This window comes from Biomphalaria glabrata, chromosome 3 (assembly GCF_947242115.1).
Source record: "Biomphalaria glabrata chromosome 3, xgBioGlab47.1, whole genome shotgun sequence".
Taxonomy (NCBI): domain Eukaryota; kingdom Metazoa; phylum Mollusca; class Gastropoda; family Planorbidae; genus Biomphalaria; species Biomphalaria glabrata.
Genome location: NC_074713.1, coordinates 40,519,367 through 40,535,045, shown reverse-complemented (window position 1 = coordinate 40,535,045; position 15,679 = coordinate 40,519,367). Strand labels below are relative to the sequence as shown.

The 15,679-nt window shown below is 41.2% G+C and overlaps 7 protein-coding genes and 3 non-coding genes across 10 annotated transcripts; 6 read left to right on the top strand and 4 right to left on the bottom strand.

Moving 5' to 3' along the window:
• The first annotated feature begins 537 nt into the window (after positions 1 to 537).
• LOC129925097 (uncharacterized) lies at positions 538 to 5,797 on the top strand. Its single transcript, XM_056023452.1, has 4 exons — positions 538 to 891; positions 2,758 to 3,133; positions 4,309 to 4,680; positions 5,391 to 5,797. The coding sequence occupies exons 1-4, from the start codon at positions 583 to 585 to the stop codon at positions 5,729 to 5,731; spliced, it is 1,398 nt and encodes a 465-aa protein (XP_055879427.1). The 5' UTR covers positions 538 to 582; the 3' UTR covers positions 5,732 to 5,797.
• Positions 1,356 to 1,474, bottom strand: LOC129925508 (5S ribosomal RNA). Its single transcript, XR_008777273.1, has one exon. It is a non-coding gene; the product is annotated as a 5S ribosomal RNA (ribosomal RNA).
• LOC129925368 (histone H2A) lies at positions 2,703 to 3,225 on the top strand. The gene has a single exon (XM_056025073.1). The coding sequence runs from the start codon at positions 2,761 to 2,763 to the stop codon at positions 3,145 to 3,147; it is 387 nt and encodes a 128-aa protein (XP_055881048.1). The 5' UTR covers positions 2,703 to 2,760; the 3' UTR covers positions 3,148 to 3,225.
• Positions 5,798 to 6,195: 398 nt separating the features above from the next.
• Positions 6,196 to 6,314, bottom strand: LOC129925507 (5S ribosomal RNA). The gene has a single exon (XR_008777272.1). It is a non-coding gene; the product is annotated as a 5S ribosomal RNA (ribosomal RNA).
• Positions 6,315 to 6,925: 611 nt separating this feature from the next.
• Positions 6,926 to 7,472, bottom strand: LOC129925096 (histone H2B, gonadal-like; the record flags this gene model as incomplete). The annotated part of the gene is made up of 1 exon (XM_056023451.1): positions 6,926 to 7,472. A coding segment is annotated over one exon (489 nt), but the record flags the coding sequence as incomplete, so codon positions are not given.
• Positions 7,473 to 7,542: 70 nt separating this feature from the next.
• LOC129925369 (histone H2A) lies at positions 7,543 to 8,065 on the top strand. Its single transcript, XM_056025075.1, has one exon. The coding sequence runs from the start codon at positions 7,601 to 7,603 to the stop codon at positions 7,985 to 7,987; it is 387 nt and encodes a 128-aa protein (XP_055881050.1). The 5' UTR covers positions 7,543 to 7,600; the 3' UTR covers positions 7,988 to 8,065.
• Positions 8,066 to 9,136: 1,071 nt separating this feature from the next.
• LOC129925367 (histone H3) lies at positions 9,137 to 9,661 on the top strand. Its single transcript, XM_056025072.1, has one exon. The coding sequence runs from the start codon at positions 9,190 to 9,192 to the stop codon at positions 9,598 to 9,600; it is 411 nt and encodes a 136-aa protein (XP_055881047.1). The 5' UTR covers positions 9,137 to 9,189; the 3' UTR covers positions 9,601 to 9,661.
• Positions 9,662 to 10,215: 554 nt separating this feature from the next.
• Positions 10,216 to 15,479, top strand: LOC129925095 (uncharacterized). The gene is made up of 4 exons (XM_056023450.1): positions 10,216 to 10,569; positions 12,439 to 12,814; positions 13,990 to 14,361; positions 15,073 to 15,479. The coding sequence occupies exons 1-4, from the start codon at positions 10,261 to 10,263 to the stop codon at positions 15,411 to 15,413; spliced, it is 1,398 nt and encodes a 465-aa protein (XP_055879425.1). The 5' UTR covers positions 10,216 to 10,260; the 3' UTR covers positions 15,414 to 15,479.
• LOC129925497 (5S ribosomal RNA) lies at positions 11,037 to 11,155 on the bottom strand. Its single transcript, XR_008777262.1, has one exon. It is a non-coding gene; the product is annotated as a 5S ribosomal RNA (ribosomal RNA).
• On the top strand, positions 12,384 to 12,906 carry LOC129925366 (histone H2A). Its single transcript, XM_056025071.1, has one exon. The coding sequence runs from the start codon at positions 12,442 to 12,444 to the stop codon at positions 12,826 to 12,828; it is 387 nt and encodes a 128-aa protein (XP_055881046.1). The 5' UTR covers positions 12,384 to 12,441; the 3' UTR covers positions 12,829 to 12,906.
• Positions 15,480 to 15,679: the final 200 nt, after the last annotated feature.

Sequence of the window (15,679 nt, the reverse complement as noted above, 5' to 3'; positions counted from 1 at the left end):
TGAGTTGACGTTATATAATTTATTGCCACCACCGTAGCTATAATATGTATACATTTTGCATGAGTGGTAAAAGAAAAAAAAACAAAAACGTACACATACCGTTGTTGGCGTTGTACATTTTTTTGCTGCCCCTCTATGGCATTTCCTTCTAATAGACCCATATATCTATTTATTAAAAGTTACAATGTTTTATTAGAGACAAAACAAAATTAAACTTGTTGGTGTTTTGCAACAAGATACGAATAACATTATATTGAAAACTACGTTTGATGGGTATAAATCGTTGAGAAAGAACTCTTCCTATTCGGGTGGGAGTGGGAGAACTATTTTTGTTGTTGTTTGGATGAGAGGGAGGGAGGGGAAAGGTAGAGTAGTTCTTTGGTACGGTAGTGATTCATTCGTGAATGTAAGCGCCCTGAAGCTACAACCTGATTGGTTCCCATTAGTGGACTGTAGTGCGAGGAGTAACCAATCGACAATCGACGTCCGCCACGTTGAGTGAGCCAAGCGCGTCGTCAGTATAAATAGAAGTGTGCCCGCGTCGTTCAGTCAGTCGATTCGGTAAAAATCTTCTACATCAACATGTCTGGACGTGGTAAAGGTGGAAAGGGCTTAGGCAAAGGAGGCGCCAAGCGTCACCGCAAAGTATTGCGTGATAACATCCAGGGTATCACTAAGCCTGCCATCCGTCGTCTTGCTCGCAGAGGTGGTGTCAAACGTATCTCTGGTCTGATCTATGAAGAAACCAGAGGTGTCCTAAAGGTTTTCCTTGAAAATGTCATCAGGGATGCCGTCACCTACACTGAGCATGCCAAGAGGAAGACTGTCACTGCTATGGATGTGGTCTACGCATTGAAACGCCAAGGACGTACCCTGTACGGCTTTGGTGGTTAAACCATCTCGAACGCTGCATCTCACACCTCTCAAGAAAACACCGGCCCTTATCAGGGCCATCCCAAATTTTCACGAATAAGCTTGAGTCAAATGCATGTATAATGCCAACCTTATGACACAGCCAAATAATTATTTTTAATTTATTTCTATTAGCTCGCTCTGTACTTTTCCTACATGTGTTTAGCCCATTTGTTTTAATTATACATCAACGTTGATTTTGCAAAAAGTTATTAGATCTTCAATAGCAGTAGTATAAATTAAGTATGCTATTCCTAGTGATTTAATTCACAGCCGTTATTATTATTATTATTATTATTATTATTATTATTATTATTAAAGCTATACAATTACTCGGCTTGATTTTAGAAAACAAAATAGCCCTAATCTTAAAAATAAGAAGTAAAAGAAAATGCGGCATAATATGTAGAAAATGATAAATAATTAAAAAAAAAAAAAAAAAAAGTCTACAACACGTGGTGTTCCCAAGCGGTCACCCATCTAAGTACTAACCACGCCCGACGTTGCTTGACTTCGGTGATCGGACGAGAACCGGTATTTTCAACGTGGTATGGCCGTAGACACATTCTGGGAGATTCGGTATGTATATATAGTTATTTTTTTTTTTATACTTTTTGTTTGTTTCGGTGTTATTGTGCAAGGTTGAGTGATAAGTTAATATTGATGGCCTACCAGAAAATTCAAAGTAAACACTCTTTCTTTTCCAACCCAACTGCTGTATATATATATATATATATTTTCAACCTCTCCGCTTTCTCTCAGCACATTTTTTTTTTTTTTTTTGGGTCTATTTTAAGCGTTCGCTTTCTGATTGGTCGTACTCGGCGCGGTCGTCTGCTATTGCTACTAGATTAAAAAAAAAAAAAGAATTACCGCCAAGCTCTCGCTATTGTGAACGTGAAGAGGAATGACTGGCGTAATGTTATGTGTTGTGTTCTTCTATCCTTTGTCATGTATGTACAATTTATAAACGTTTAGTATTACTCTAGTATTATTTTTCTTTCCTATCACTAACAAAAGTAATTCGTCCCGCTATTTATTACAATAAAGGACATATTTTGCACGCTTGTTTTATTGATGCAATAATTCATAATAACCAGTCAGAAAGAATACAACAAACTAGTCTCATTTAGATTGTGCATTACTCAAGCATAATTGTGAAGTAATTGGAGGCCCTAAAAAGGGCCGTTGTGTGGGGAGGGAAAAAAAAAAGGGTGGATGGGAGGCTGCTTTATTTGCTGGTGGTGTACTTGGTGACTGCCTTGGTACCCTCACTGACAGCGTGCTTGGCCAGCTCACCAGGAAGTAGGAGACGGACGGCAGTCTGAATCTCCCTAGATGTGATGGTGCTGCGTTTGTTGTAGTGAGCCAAACGGCTAGCCTCGGCTGAGATGCGCTCAAAGATGTCATTCACAAAAGAGTTCATGATTGACATGGCCTTTGAGGAGATACCAGTGTCAGGGTGCACTTGTTTCAACACTTTGTAAATGTAGATGCTGTAGCTTTCCTTTCTCCTCCTCTTCTTCTTCTTATCGCCGGTGCGTACGGCTTTAGCCTTGCCGGCTTTCTTGGCTCCCTTTGACGATACTTTGGGTGGCATGGTTTTCGATCTGTGCGTGATACACAAAACTGAGTGGGACTGACGAAGCGGTCGCTTTATATACGAAACGGCGTGGAAATCGGGCGAGTACGCGACAGAGTACGAGCGCGTTGGACCAATCGGAGCGCTGCTTTCTCACTAACCGAAAGTCCGCTCGATTTCGTATAAAATGGGTCGAGCGGCGCGCTGATGTCTCACTCGCATATTTCTGTGTGCGCTTGTTTCATCTCTACCTACACAATAAGAAAATGTCCGGACGCGGTAAAGGAGGCAAAGTTAAAGGCAAGTCCAAGTCTCGTTCATCCCGGGCTGGACTTCAGTTTCCAGTCGGTCGTATCCATCGTCTGTTGAGAAAGGGGAACTATGCTGAGCGTGTTGGTGCCGGCGCCCCTGTTTACCTCGCTGCAGTGCTCGAGTATTTGGCTGCCGAAGTTCTCGAGTTGGCTGGCAACGCTGCCAGAGACAACAAGAAGACAAGAATCATTCCCCGTCACCTCCAGCTGGCCATCAGAAACGACGAGGAGTTGAACAAACTTCTGTCTGGCGTCACCATCGCTCAGGGTGGTGTCTTGCCCAACATCCAAGCCGTACTTCTGCCCAAGAAGTCTCAAAAGACACCAGGTGGCAAGGCATAAATCGTCATTCAACACCACTCCCACCCAAGTCACCCCAACAACACACTGTCCTTTTCAGGACAACCTCCACATATTTCAAAATTAGCTTTGACGTTCACAAACAAACGAGCTGTTACATTTGTTTATTTTATCTGTAGTTAGACATTATTATTTACATATGCAGGTCGCAACTGAGTTTGCACTGCGCTCACCCATTGCCATAATTTTTTTCCCAATTATTATTTCGCATTACTATTATGCTTACACATTTTTTTTTTTAAATTATCTGTACGCATTAACTCTTACACATTGGCTATAAGGCAGATGTTTCATTCGTTAATTACTTAGTTCGTTTAATCAAGTCACTTACTTAGATGTTGATGAATAAAAATTAATTAGTTTAAGATAATAAGGCTTGGCTACTAATAGCGAATCTGTACTTCTATGCTGCGTTTCAAACTGTGACATTACATTAAGAAACTAATAATACATTTATGCACAAGAAAAGAAACACCATCAGTTTTGTTTTGGTTTTTAATATCTAACTTTCAAAAAAAAAAAAAAAAAAAAGGAAAAAATCCCCACCACACATTTTTTTTGGTGTTTAGTTGATTTTTAAAAAAAAACACACACATACACACACATACACACAAATAAATTAATATCGATAATCAACAACTTAAAATGTGGGGGGAAAAAAATCACAGAATTAAAATTGGCGCAAACTTCAATCAATGCAAACTAAAACTAGGCCAACCGAGTACAGAACGAATGTACCAATCAGAACGAGGAGCCTCTAGAGATAAACCAATGAATGATGAATGGAGAAAAGAATACAACAAGTTGGCCTCAATAAAGTGAACGTGGTGATAATGTTTTTCTTTTTCCTGTAAATAACATCACTGATTCGTCTAAACATCTCTGTTTTCGTTCCTTTAGCTCTATCAAAGACAATATTTATTCCTTTTCATTATCATACAAGGAATTTTGTGGTGGGAAAAAAAAAAAAAAAGTTCTTACTATCAGTACCGCGGCGATATAGTTTGTTTTCGAGACGCAGCGAGCCGCGTTCAGAATGTAACGTCCAATCAAGAAACGATGTTCACGGATAGACCAATCGTTGTGCACAGGTCTAAATCTGCGCTGACGCTGCCCTATATAAGCTTGACTCGGTCGCGCGCTGAGACATTCTTGATCTCAATCAAGTCGCTCGAAACTTCGCAATGGCTAGAACCAAGCAAACCGCTCGTAAATCCACTGGTGGTAAGGCACCACGTAAACAGCTGGCCACAAAGGCTGCAAGGAAATCAGCACCAGCTACCGGAGGTGTTAAGAAGCCCCATCGTTACAGGCCCGGCACTGTCGCCCTGAGAGAAATCCGTCGTTACCAGAAGAGCACTGAGCTTCTGATCCGCAAACTGCCATTCCAACGTTTGGTCCGTGAGATCGCTCAAGATTTCAAGACTGACCTGCGCTTCCAGAGCTCTGCAGTTATGGCTCTCCAAGAGGCTAGCGAGGCTTACCTTGTCGGTCTCTTTGAAGATACCAACTTGTGTGCCATCCACGCCAAGCGTGTCACAATCATGCCCAAAGACATCCAGCTTGCCAGACGTATTCGTGGTGAGCGTGCTTAAACAAACTCCTCCCTCTTTGCCCCAAACCAGCTATCAACGGTCCTTTTTAGGACCAACACATATTCCTAAATTAGCTTTTGAGTTGACGTTATATAATTTATTGCCACCACCGTAGCTATAATATGTATACATTTTGCATGAGTGGTAAAAGAAAAAAAAACAAAAACGTACACATACCGTTGTTGGCGTTGTACATTTTTTTGCTGCCCCTCTATGGCATTTCCTTCTAATAGACCCATATATCTATTTATTAAAAGTTACAATGTTTTATTAGAGACAAAACAAAATTAAACTTGTTGGTGTTTTGCAACAAGATACGAATAACATTATATTGAAAACTACGTTTGATGGGTATAAATCGTTGAGAAAGAACTCTTCCTATTCGGGTGGGAGTGGGAGAACTATTTTTGTTGTTGTTTGGATGAGAGGGAGGAGGGGAAAGGTAGAGTAGTTCTTTGGTACGGTAGTGATTCATTCGTGAATGTAAGCGCCCTGAAGCTACAACCTGATTGGTTCCCATTAGTGGACTGTAGTGCGAGGAGTAACCAATCGACAATCGACGTCCGCCACGTTGAGTGAGCCAAGCGCGTCGTCAGTATAAATAGAAGTGTGCCCGCGTCGTTCAGTCAGTCGATTCGGTAAAAATCTTCTACATCAACATGTCTGGACGTGGTAAAGGTGGAAAGGGCTTAGGCAAAGGAGGCGCCAAGCGTCACCGCAAAGTATTGCGTGATAACATCCAGGGTATCACTAAGCCTGCCATCCGTCGTCTTGCTCGCAGAGGTGGTGTCAAACGTATCTCTGGTCTGATCTATGAAGAAACCAGAGGTGTCCTAAAGGTTTTCCTTGAAAATGTCATCAGGGATGCCGTCACCTACACTGAGCATGCCAAGAGGAAGACTGTCACTGCTATGGATGTGGTCTACGCATTGAAACGCCAAGGACGTACCCTGTACGGCTTTGGTGGTTAAACCATCTCGAACGCTGCATCTCACACCTCTCAAGAAAACACCGGCCCTTATCAGGGCCATCCCAAATTTTCACGAATAAGCTTGAGTCAAATGCATGTATAATGCCAACCTTATGACACAGCCAAATAATTATTTTTAATTTATTTCTATTAGCTCGCTCTGTACTTTTCCTACATGTGTTTAGCCCATTTGTTTTAATTATACATCAACGTTGATTTTGCAAAAAGTTATTAGATCTTCAATAGCAGTAGTATAAATTAAGTATGCTATTCCTAGTGATTTAATTCACAGCCGTTATTATTATTATTATTATTATTATTATTATTATTATTATTATTAAAGCTATACAATTACTCGGCTTGATTTTAGAAAACAAAATAGCCCTAATCTTAAAAATAAGAAGTAAAAGAAAATGCGGCATAATATGTAGAAAATGATAAATAATTAAAAAAAAAAAAAAAAAAAGTCTACAACACGTGGTGTTCCCAAGCGGTCACCCATCTAAGTACTAACCACGCCCGACGTTGCTTGACTTCGGTGATCGGACGAGAACCGGTATTTTCAACGTGGTATGGCCGTAGACACATTCTGGGAGATTCGGTATGTATATATAGTTATTTTTTTTTTTATACTTTTTGTTTGTTTCGGTGTTATTGTGCAAGGTTGAGTGATAAGTTAATATTGATGGCCTACCAGAAAATTCAAAGTAAACACTCTTTCTTTTCCAACCCAACTGCTGTATATATATATATATATATTTTCAACCTCTCCGCTTTCTCTCAGCACATTTTTTTTTTTTTTTTTGGGTCTATTTTAAGCGTTCGCTTTCTGATTGGTCGTACTCGGCGCGGTCGTCTGCTATTGCTACTAGATTAAAAAAAAAAAAAGAATTACCGCCAAGCTCTCGCTATTGTGAACGTGAAGAGGAATGACTGGCGTAATGTTATGTGTTGTGTTCTTCTATCCTTTGTCATGTATGTACAATTTATAAACGTTTAGTATTACTCTAGTATTATTTTTCTTTCCTATCACTAACAAAAGTAATTCGTCCCGCTATTTATTACAATAAAGGACATATTTTGCACGCTTGTTTTATTGATGCAATAATTCATAATAACCAGTCAGAAAGAATACAACAAACTAGTCTCATTTAGATTGTGCATTACTCAAGCATAATTGTGAAGTAATTGGAGGCCCTAAAAAGGGCCGTTGTGTGGGGAGGGAAAAAAAAAAGGGTGGATGGGAGGCTGCTTTATTTGCTGGTGGTGTACTTGGTGACTGCCTTGGTACCCTCACTGACAGCGTGCTTGGCCAGCTCACCAGGAAGTAGGAGACGGACGGCAGTCTGAATCTCCCTAGATGTGATGGTGCTGCGTTTGTTGTAGTGAGCCAAACGGCTAGCCTCGGCTGAGATGCGCTCAAAGATGTCATTCACAAAAGAGTTCATGATTGACATGGCCTTTGAGGAGATACCAGTGTCAGGGTGCACTTGTTTCAACACTTTGTAAATGTAGATGCTGTAGCTTTCCTTTCTCCTCCTCTTCTTCTTCTTATCGCCGGTGCGTACGGCTTTAGCCTTGCCGGCTTTCTTGGCTCCCTTTGACGATACTTTGGGTGGCATGGTTTTCGATCTGTGCGTGATACACAAAACTGAGTGGGACTGACGAAGCGGTCGCTTTATATACGAAACGGCGTGGAAATCGGGCGAGTACGCGACAGAGTACGAGCGCGTTGGACCAATCGGAGCGCTGCTTTCTCACTAACCGAAAGTCCGCTCGATTTCGTATAAAATGGGTCGAGCGGCGCGCTGATGTCTCACTCGCATATTTCTGTGTGCGCTTGTTTCATCTCTACCTACACAATAAGAAAATGTCCGGACGCGGTAAAGGAGGCAAAGTTAAAGGCAAGTCCAAGTCTCGTTCATCCCGGGCTGGACTTCAGTTTCCAGTCGGTCGTATCCATCGTCTGTTGAGAAAGGGGAACTATGCTGAGCGTGTTGGTGCCGGCGCCCCTGTTTACCTCGCTGCAGTGCTCGAGTATTTGGCTGCCGAAGTTCTCGAGTTGGCTGGCAACGCTGCCAGAGACAACAAGAAGACAAGAATCATTCCCCGTCACCTCCAGCTGGCCATCAGAAACGACGAGGAGTTGAACAAACTTCTGTCTGGCGTCACCATCGCTCAGGGTGGTGTCTTGCCCAACATCCAAGCCGTACTTCTGCCCAAGAAGTCTCAAAAGACACCAGGTGGCAAGGCATAAATCGTCATTCAACACCACTCCCACCCAAGTCACCCCAACAACACACTGTCCTTTTCAGGACAACCTCCACATATTTCAAAATTAGCTTTGACGTTCACAAACAAACGAGCTGTTACATTTGTTTATTTTATCTGTAGTTAGACATTATTATTTACATATGCAGGTCGCAACTGAGTTTGCACTGCGCTCACCCATTGCCATAATTTTTTTCCCAATTATTATTTCGCATTACTATTATGCTTACACATTTTTTTTTTTAAATTATCTGTACGCATTAACTCTTACACATTGGCTATAAGGCAGATGTTTCATTCGTTAATTACTTAGTTCGTTTAATCAAGTCACTTACTTAGATGTTGATGAATAAAAATTAATTAGTTTAAGATAATAAGGCTTGGCTACTAATAGCGAATCTGTACTTCTATGCTGCGTTTCAAACTGTGACATTACATTAAGAAACTAATAATACATTTATGCACAAGAAAAGAAACACCATCAGTTTTGTTTTGGTTTTTAATATCTAACTTTCAAAAAAAAAAAAAAAAAAAAGGAAAAAATCCCCACCACACATTTTTTTTGGTGTTTAGTTGATTTTTAAAAAAAAACACACACATACACACACATACACACAAATAAATTAATATCGATAATCAACAACTTAAAATGTGGGGGGAAAAAAATCACAGAATTAAAATTGGCGCAAACTTCAATCAATGCAAACTAAAACTAGGCCAACCGAGTACAGAACGAATGTACCAATCAGAACGAGGAGCCTCTAGAGATAAACCAATGAATGATGAATGGAGAAAAGAATACAACAAGTTGGCCTCAATAAAGTGAACGTGGTGATAATGTTTTTCTTTTTCCTGTAAATAACATCACTGATTCGTCTAAACATCTCTGTTTTCGTTCCTTTAGCTCTATCAAAGACAATATTTATTCCTTTTCATTATCATACAAGGAATTTTGTGGTGGGAAAAAAAAAAAAAAAGTTCTTACTATCAGTACCGCGGCGATATAGTTTGTTTTCGAGACGCAGCGAGCCGCGTTCAGAATGTAACGTCCAATCAAGAAACGATGTTCACGGATAGACCAATCGTTGTGCACAGGTCTAAATCTGCGCTGACGCTGCCCTATATAAGCTTGACTCGGTCGCGCGCTGAGACATTCTTGATCTCAATCAAGTCGCTCGAAACTTCGCAATGGCTAGAACCAAGCAAACCGCTCGTAAATCCACTGGTGGTAAGGCACCACGTAAACAGCTGGCCACAAAGGCTGCAAGGAAATCAGCACCAGCTACCGGAGGTGTTAAGAAGCCCCATCGTTACAGGCCCGGCACTGTCGCCCTGAGAGAAATCCGTCGTTACCAGAAGAGCACTGAGCTTCTGATCCGCAAACTGCCATTCCAACGTTTGGTCCGTGAGATCGCTCAAGATTTCAAGACTGACCTGCGCTTCCAGAGCTCTGCAGTTATGGCTCTCCAAGAGGCTAGCGAGGCTTACCTTGTCGGTCTCTTTGAAGATACCAACTTGTGTGCCATCCACGCCAAGCGTGTCACAATCATGCCCAAAGACATCCAGCTTGCCAGACGTATTCGTGGTGAGCGTGCTTAAACAAACTCCTCCCTCTTTGCCCCAAACCAGCTATCAACGGTCCTTTTTAGGACCAACACATATTCCTAAATTAGCTTTTGAGTTGACGTTATATAATTTATTGCCACCACCGTAGCTATAATATGTATACATTTTGCATGAGTGGTAAAAGAAAAAAAAACAAAAACGTACACATACCGTTGTTGGCGTTGTATATTTTTTTGCTGCCCCTCTATGGCATTTCCTTCTAATAGACCCATATATCTATTTATTAAAAGTTACAATGTTTTATTAGAGACAAAACAAAATTAAACTTGTTGGTGTTTTGCAACAAGATACGAATAACATTATATTGAAAACTACGTTTGATGGGTATAAATCGTTGAGAAAGAACTCTTCCTATTCGGGTGGGAGTGGGAGAACTATTTTTGTTGTTGTTTGGATGAGAGGGAGGGAGGGGAAAGGTAGAGTAGTTCTTTGGTACGGTAGTGATTCATTCGTGAATGTAAGCGCCCTGAAGCTACAACCTGATTGGTTCCCATTAGTGGACTGTAGTGCGAGGAGTAACCAATCGACAATCGACGTCCGCCACGTTGAGTGAGCCAAGCGCGTCGTCAGTATAAATAGAAGTGTGCCCGCGTCGTTCAGTCAGTCGATTCGGTAAAAATCTTCTACATCAACATGTCTGGACGTGGTAAAGGTGGAAAGGGCTTAGGCAAAGGAGGCGCCAAGCGTCACCGCAAAGTATTGCGTGATAACATCCAGGGTATCACTAAGCCTGCCATCCGTCGTCTTGCTCGCAGAGGTGGTGTCAAACGTATCTCTGGTCTGATCTATGAAGAAACCAGAGGTGTCCTAAAGGTTTTCCTTGAAAATGTCATCAGGGATGCCGTCACCTACACTGAGCATGCCAAGAGGAAGACTGTCACTGCTATGGATGTGGTCTACGCATTGAAACGCCAAGGACGTACCCTGTACGGCTTTGGTGGTTAAACCATCTCGAACGCTGCATCTCACACCTCTCAAGAAAACACCGGCCCTTATCAGGGCCATCCCAAATTTTCACGAATAAGCTTGAGTCAAATGCATGTATAATGCCAACCTTATGACACAGCCAAATAATTATTTTTAATTTATTTCTATTAGCTCGCTCTGTACTTTTCCTACATGTGTTTAGCCCATTTGTTTTAATTATACATCAACGTTGATTTTGCAAAAAGTTATTAGATCTTCAATAGCAGTAGTATAAATTAAGTATGCTATTCCTAGTGATTTAATTCACAGCCGTTATTATTATTATTATTATTATTATTATTATTATTATTATTATTAAAGCTATACAATTACTCGGCTTGATTTTAGAAAACAAAATAGCCCTAATCTTAAAAATAAGAAGTAAAAGAAAATGCGGCATAATATGTAGAAAATGATAAATAATTAAAAAAAAAAAAAAAAAAAGTCTACAACACGTGGTGTTCCCAAGCGGTCACCCATCTAAGTACTAACCACGCCCGACGTTGCTTGACTTCGGTGATCGGACGAGAACCGGTATTTTCAACGTGGTATGGCCGTAGACACATTCTGGGAGATTCGGTATGTATATATAGTTATTTTTTTTTTTATACTTTTTGTTTGTTTCGGTGTTATTGTGCAAGGTTGAGTGATAAGTTAATATTGATGGCCTACCAGAAAATTCAAAGTAAACACTCTTTCTTTTCCAACCCAACTGCTGTATATATATATATATATATTTTCAACCTCTCCGCTTTCTCTCAGCACATTTTTTTTTTTTTTTTTGGGTCTATTTTAAGCGTTCGCTTTCTGATTGGTCGTACTCGGCGCGGTCGTCTGCTATTGCTACTAGATTAAAAAAAAAAAAAGAATTACCGCCAAGCTCTCGCTATTGTGAACGTGAAGAGGAATGACTGGCGTAATGTTATGTGTTGTGTTCTTCTATCCTTTGTCATGTATGTACAATTTATAAACGTTTAGTATTACTCTAGTATTATTTTTCTTTCCTATCACTAACAAAAGTAATTCGTCCCGCTATTTATTACAATAAAGGACATATTTTGCACGCTTGTTTTATTGATGCAATAATTCATAATAACCAGTCAGAAAGAATACAACAAACTAGTCTCATTTAGATTGTGCATTACTCAAGCATAATTGTGAAGTAATTGGAGGCCCTAAAAAGGGCCGTTGTGTGGGGAGGGAAAAAAAAAAGGGTGGATGGGAGGCTGCTTTATTTGCTGGTGGTGTACTTGGTGACTGCCTTGGTACCCTCACTGACAGCGTGCTTGGCCAGCTCACCAGGAAGTAGGAGACGGACGGCAGTCTGAATCTCCCTAGATGTGATGGTGCTGCGTTTGTTGTAGTGAGCCAAACGGCTAGCCTCGGCTGAGATGCGCTCAAAGATGTCATTCACAAAAGAGTTCATGATTGACATGGCCTTTGAGGAGATACCAGTGTCAGGGTGCACTTGTTTCAACACTTTGTAAATGTAGATGCTGTAGCTTTCCTTTCTCCTCCTCTTCTTCTTCTTATCGCCGGTGCGTACGGCTTTAGCCTTGCCGGCTTTCTTGGCTCCCTTTGACGATACTTTGGGTGGCATGGTTTTCGATCTGTGCGTGATACACAAAACTGAGTGGGACTGACGAAGCGGTCGCTTTATATACGAAACGGCGTGGAAATCGGGCGAGTACGCGACAGAGTACGAGCGCGTTGGACCAATCGGAGCGCTGCTTTCTCACTAACCGAAAGTCCGCTCGATTTCGTATAAAATGGGTCGAGCGGCGCGCTGATGTCTCACTCGCATATTTCTGTGTGCGCTTGTTTCATCTCTACCTACACAATAAGAAAATGTCCGGACGCGGTAAAGGAGGCAAAGTTAAAGGCAAGTCCAAGTCTCGTTCATCCCGGGCTGGACTTCAGTTTCCAGTCGGTCGTATCCATCGTCTGTTGAGAAAGGGGAACTATGCTGAGCGTGTTGGTGCCGGCGCCCCTGTTTACCTCGCTGCAGTGCTCGAGTATTTGGCTGCCGAAGTTCTCGAGTTGGCTGGCAACGCTGCCAGAGACAACAAGAAGACAAGAATCATTCCCCGTCACCTCCAGCTGGCCATCAGAAACGACGAGGAGTTGAACAAACTTCTGTCTGGCGTCACCATCGCTCAGGGTGGTGTCTTGCCCAACATCCAAGCCGTACTTCTGCCCAAGAAGTCTCAAAAGACACCAGGTGGCAAGGCATAAATCGTCATTCAACACCACTCCCACCCAAGTCACCCCAACAACACACTGTCCTTTTCAGGACAACCTCCACATATTTCAAAATTAGCTTTGACGTTCACAAACAAACGAGCTGTTACATTTGTTTATTTTATCTGTAGTTAGACATTATTATTTACATATGCAGGTCGCAACTGAGTTTGCACTGCGCTCACCCATTGCCATAATTTTTTTCCCAATTATTATTTCGCATTACTATTATGCTTACACATTTTTTTTTTTAAATTATCTGTACGCATTAACTCTTACACATTGGCTATAAGGCAGATGTTTCATTCGTTAATTACTTAGTTCGTTTAATCAAGTCACTTACTTAGATGTTGATGAATAAAAATTAATTAGTTTAAGATAATAAGGCTTGGCTACTAATAGCGAATCTGTACTTCTATGCTGCGTTTCAAACTGTGACATTACATTAAGAAACTAATAATACATTTATGCACAAGAAAAGAAACACCATCAGTTTTGTTTTGGTTTTTAATATCTAACTTTCAAAAAAAAAAAAAAAAAAAAGGAAAAAATCCCCACCACACATTTTTTTTGGTGTTTAGTTGATTTTTAAAAAAAAACACACACATACACACACATACACACAAATAAATTAATATCGATAATCAACAACTTAAAATGTGGGGGGAAAAAAATCACAGAATTAAAATTGGCGCAAACTTCAATCAATGCAAACTAAAACTAGGCCAACCGAGTACAGAACGAATGTACCAATCAGAACGAGGAGCCTCTAGAGATAAACCAATGAATGATGAATGGAGAAAAGAATACAACAAGTTGGCCTCAATAAAGTGAACGTGGTGATAATGTTTTTCTTTTTCCTGTAAATAACATCACTGATTCGTCTAAACATCTCTGTTTTCGTTCCTTTAGCTCTATCAAAGACAATATTTATTCCTTTTCATTATCATACAAGGAATTTTGTGGTGGGAAAAAAAAAAAAAAAGTTCTTACTATCAGTACCGCGGCGATATAGTTTGTTTTCGAGACGCAGCGAGCCGCGTTCAGAATGTAACGTCCAATCAAGAAACGATGTTCACGGATAGACCAATCGTTGTGCACAGGTCTAAATCTGCGCTGACGCTGCCCTATATAAGCTTGACTCGGTCGCGCGCTGAGACATTCTTGATCTCAATCAAGTCGCTCGAAACTTCGCAATGGCTAGAACCAAGCAAACCGCTCGTAAATCCACTGGTGGTAAGGCACCACGTAAACAGCTGGCCACAAAGGCTGCAAGGAAATCAGCACCAGCTACCGGAGGTGTTAAGAAGCCCCATCGTTACAGGCCCGGCACTGTCGCCCTGAGAGAAATCCGTCGTTACCAGAAGAGCACTGAGCTTCTGATCCGCAAACTGCCATTCCAACGTTTGGTCCGTGAGATCGCTCAAGATTTCAAGACTGACCTGCGCTTCCAGAGCTCTGCAGTTATGGCTCTCCAAGAGGCTAGCGAGGCTTACCTTGTCGGTCTCTTTGAAGATACCAACTTGTGTGCCATCCACGCCAAGCGTGTCACAATCATGCCCAAAGACATCCAGCTTGCCAGACGTATTCGTGGTGAGCGTGCTTAAACAAACTCCTCCCTCTTTGCCCCAAACCAGCTATCAACGGTCCTTTTTAGGACCAACACATATTCCTAAATTAGCTTTTGAGTTGACGTTATATAATTTATTGCCACCACCGTAGCTATAATATGTATACATTTTGCATGAGTGGTAAAAGAAAAAAAAACAAAAACGTACACATACCGTTGTTGGCGTTGTATATTTTTTTGCTGCCCCTCTATGGCATTTCCTTCTAATAGACCCATATATCTATTTATTAAAAGTTACAATGTTTTATTAGAGACAAAACAAAATTAAACTTGTTGGTGTTTTGCAACAAGATACGAATAACATTATATTGAAAACTACGTTTGATGGGTATAAATCGTTGAGAAAGAACTCTTCCTATTCGGGTGGGAGTGGGAGAACTATTTTTGTTGTTGTTTGGATGAGAGGGAGGGAGGGGAAAGGTAGAGTAGTTCTTTGGTACGGTAGTGATTCATTCGTGAATGTAAGCGCCCTGAAGCTACAACCTGATTGGTTCCCATTAGTGGACTGTAGTGCGAGGAGTAACCAATCGACAATCGACGTCCGCCACGTTGAGTGAGCCAAGCGCGTCGTCAGTATAAATAGAAGTGTGCCCGCGTCGTTCAGTCAGTCGATTCGGTAAAAATCTTCTACATCAACATGTCTGGACGTGGTAAAGGTGGAAAGGGCTTAGGCAAAGGAGGCGCCAAGCGTCACCGCAAAGTATTGCGTGATAACATCCAGGGTATCACTAAGCCTGCCATCCGTCGTCTTGCTCGCAGAGGTGGTGTCAAACGTATCTCTGGTCTGATCTATGAAGAAACCAGAGGTGTCCTAAAGGTTTTCCTTGAAAATGTCATCAGGGATGCCGTCACCTACACTGAGCATGCCAAGAGGAAGACTGTCACTGCTATGGATGTGGTCTACGCATTGAAACGCCAAGGACGTACCCTGTACGGCTTTGGTGGTTAAACCATCTCGAACGCTGCATCTCACACCTCTCAAGAAAACACCGGCCCTTATCAGGGCCATCCCAAATTTTCACGAATAAGCTTGAGTCAAATGCATGTATAATGCCAACCTTATGACACAGCCAAATAATTATTTTTAATTTATTTCTATTAGCTCGCTCTGTACTTTTCCTACATGTGTTTAGCCCATTTGTTTTAATTATACATCAACGTTGATTTTGCAAAAAGTTATTAGATCTTCAATAGCAGTAGTATAAATTAAGTATG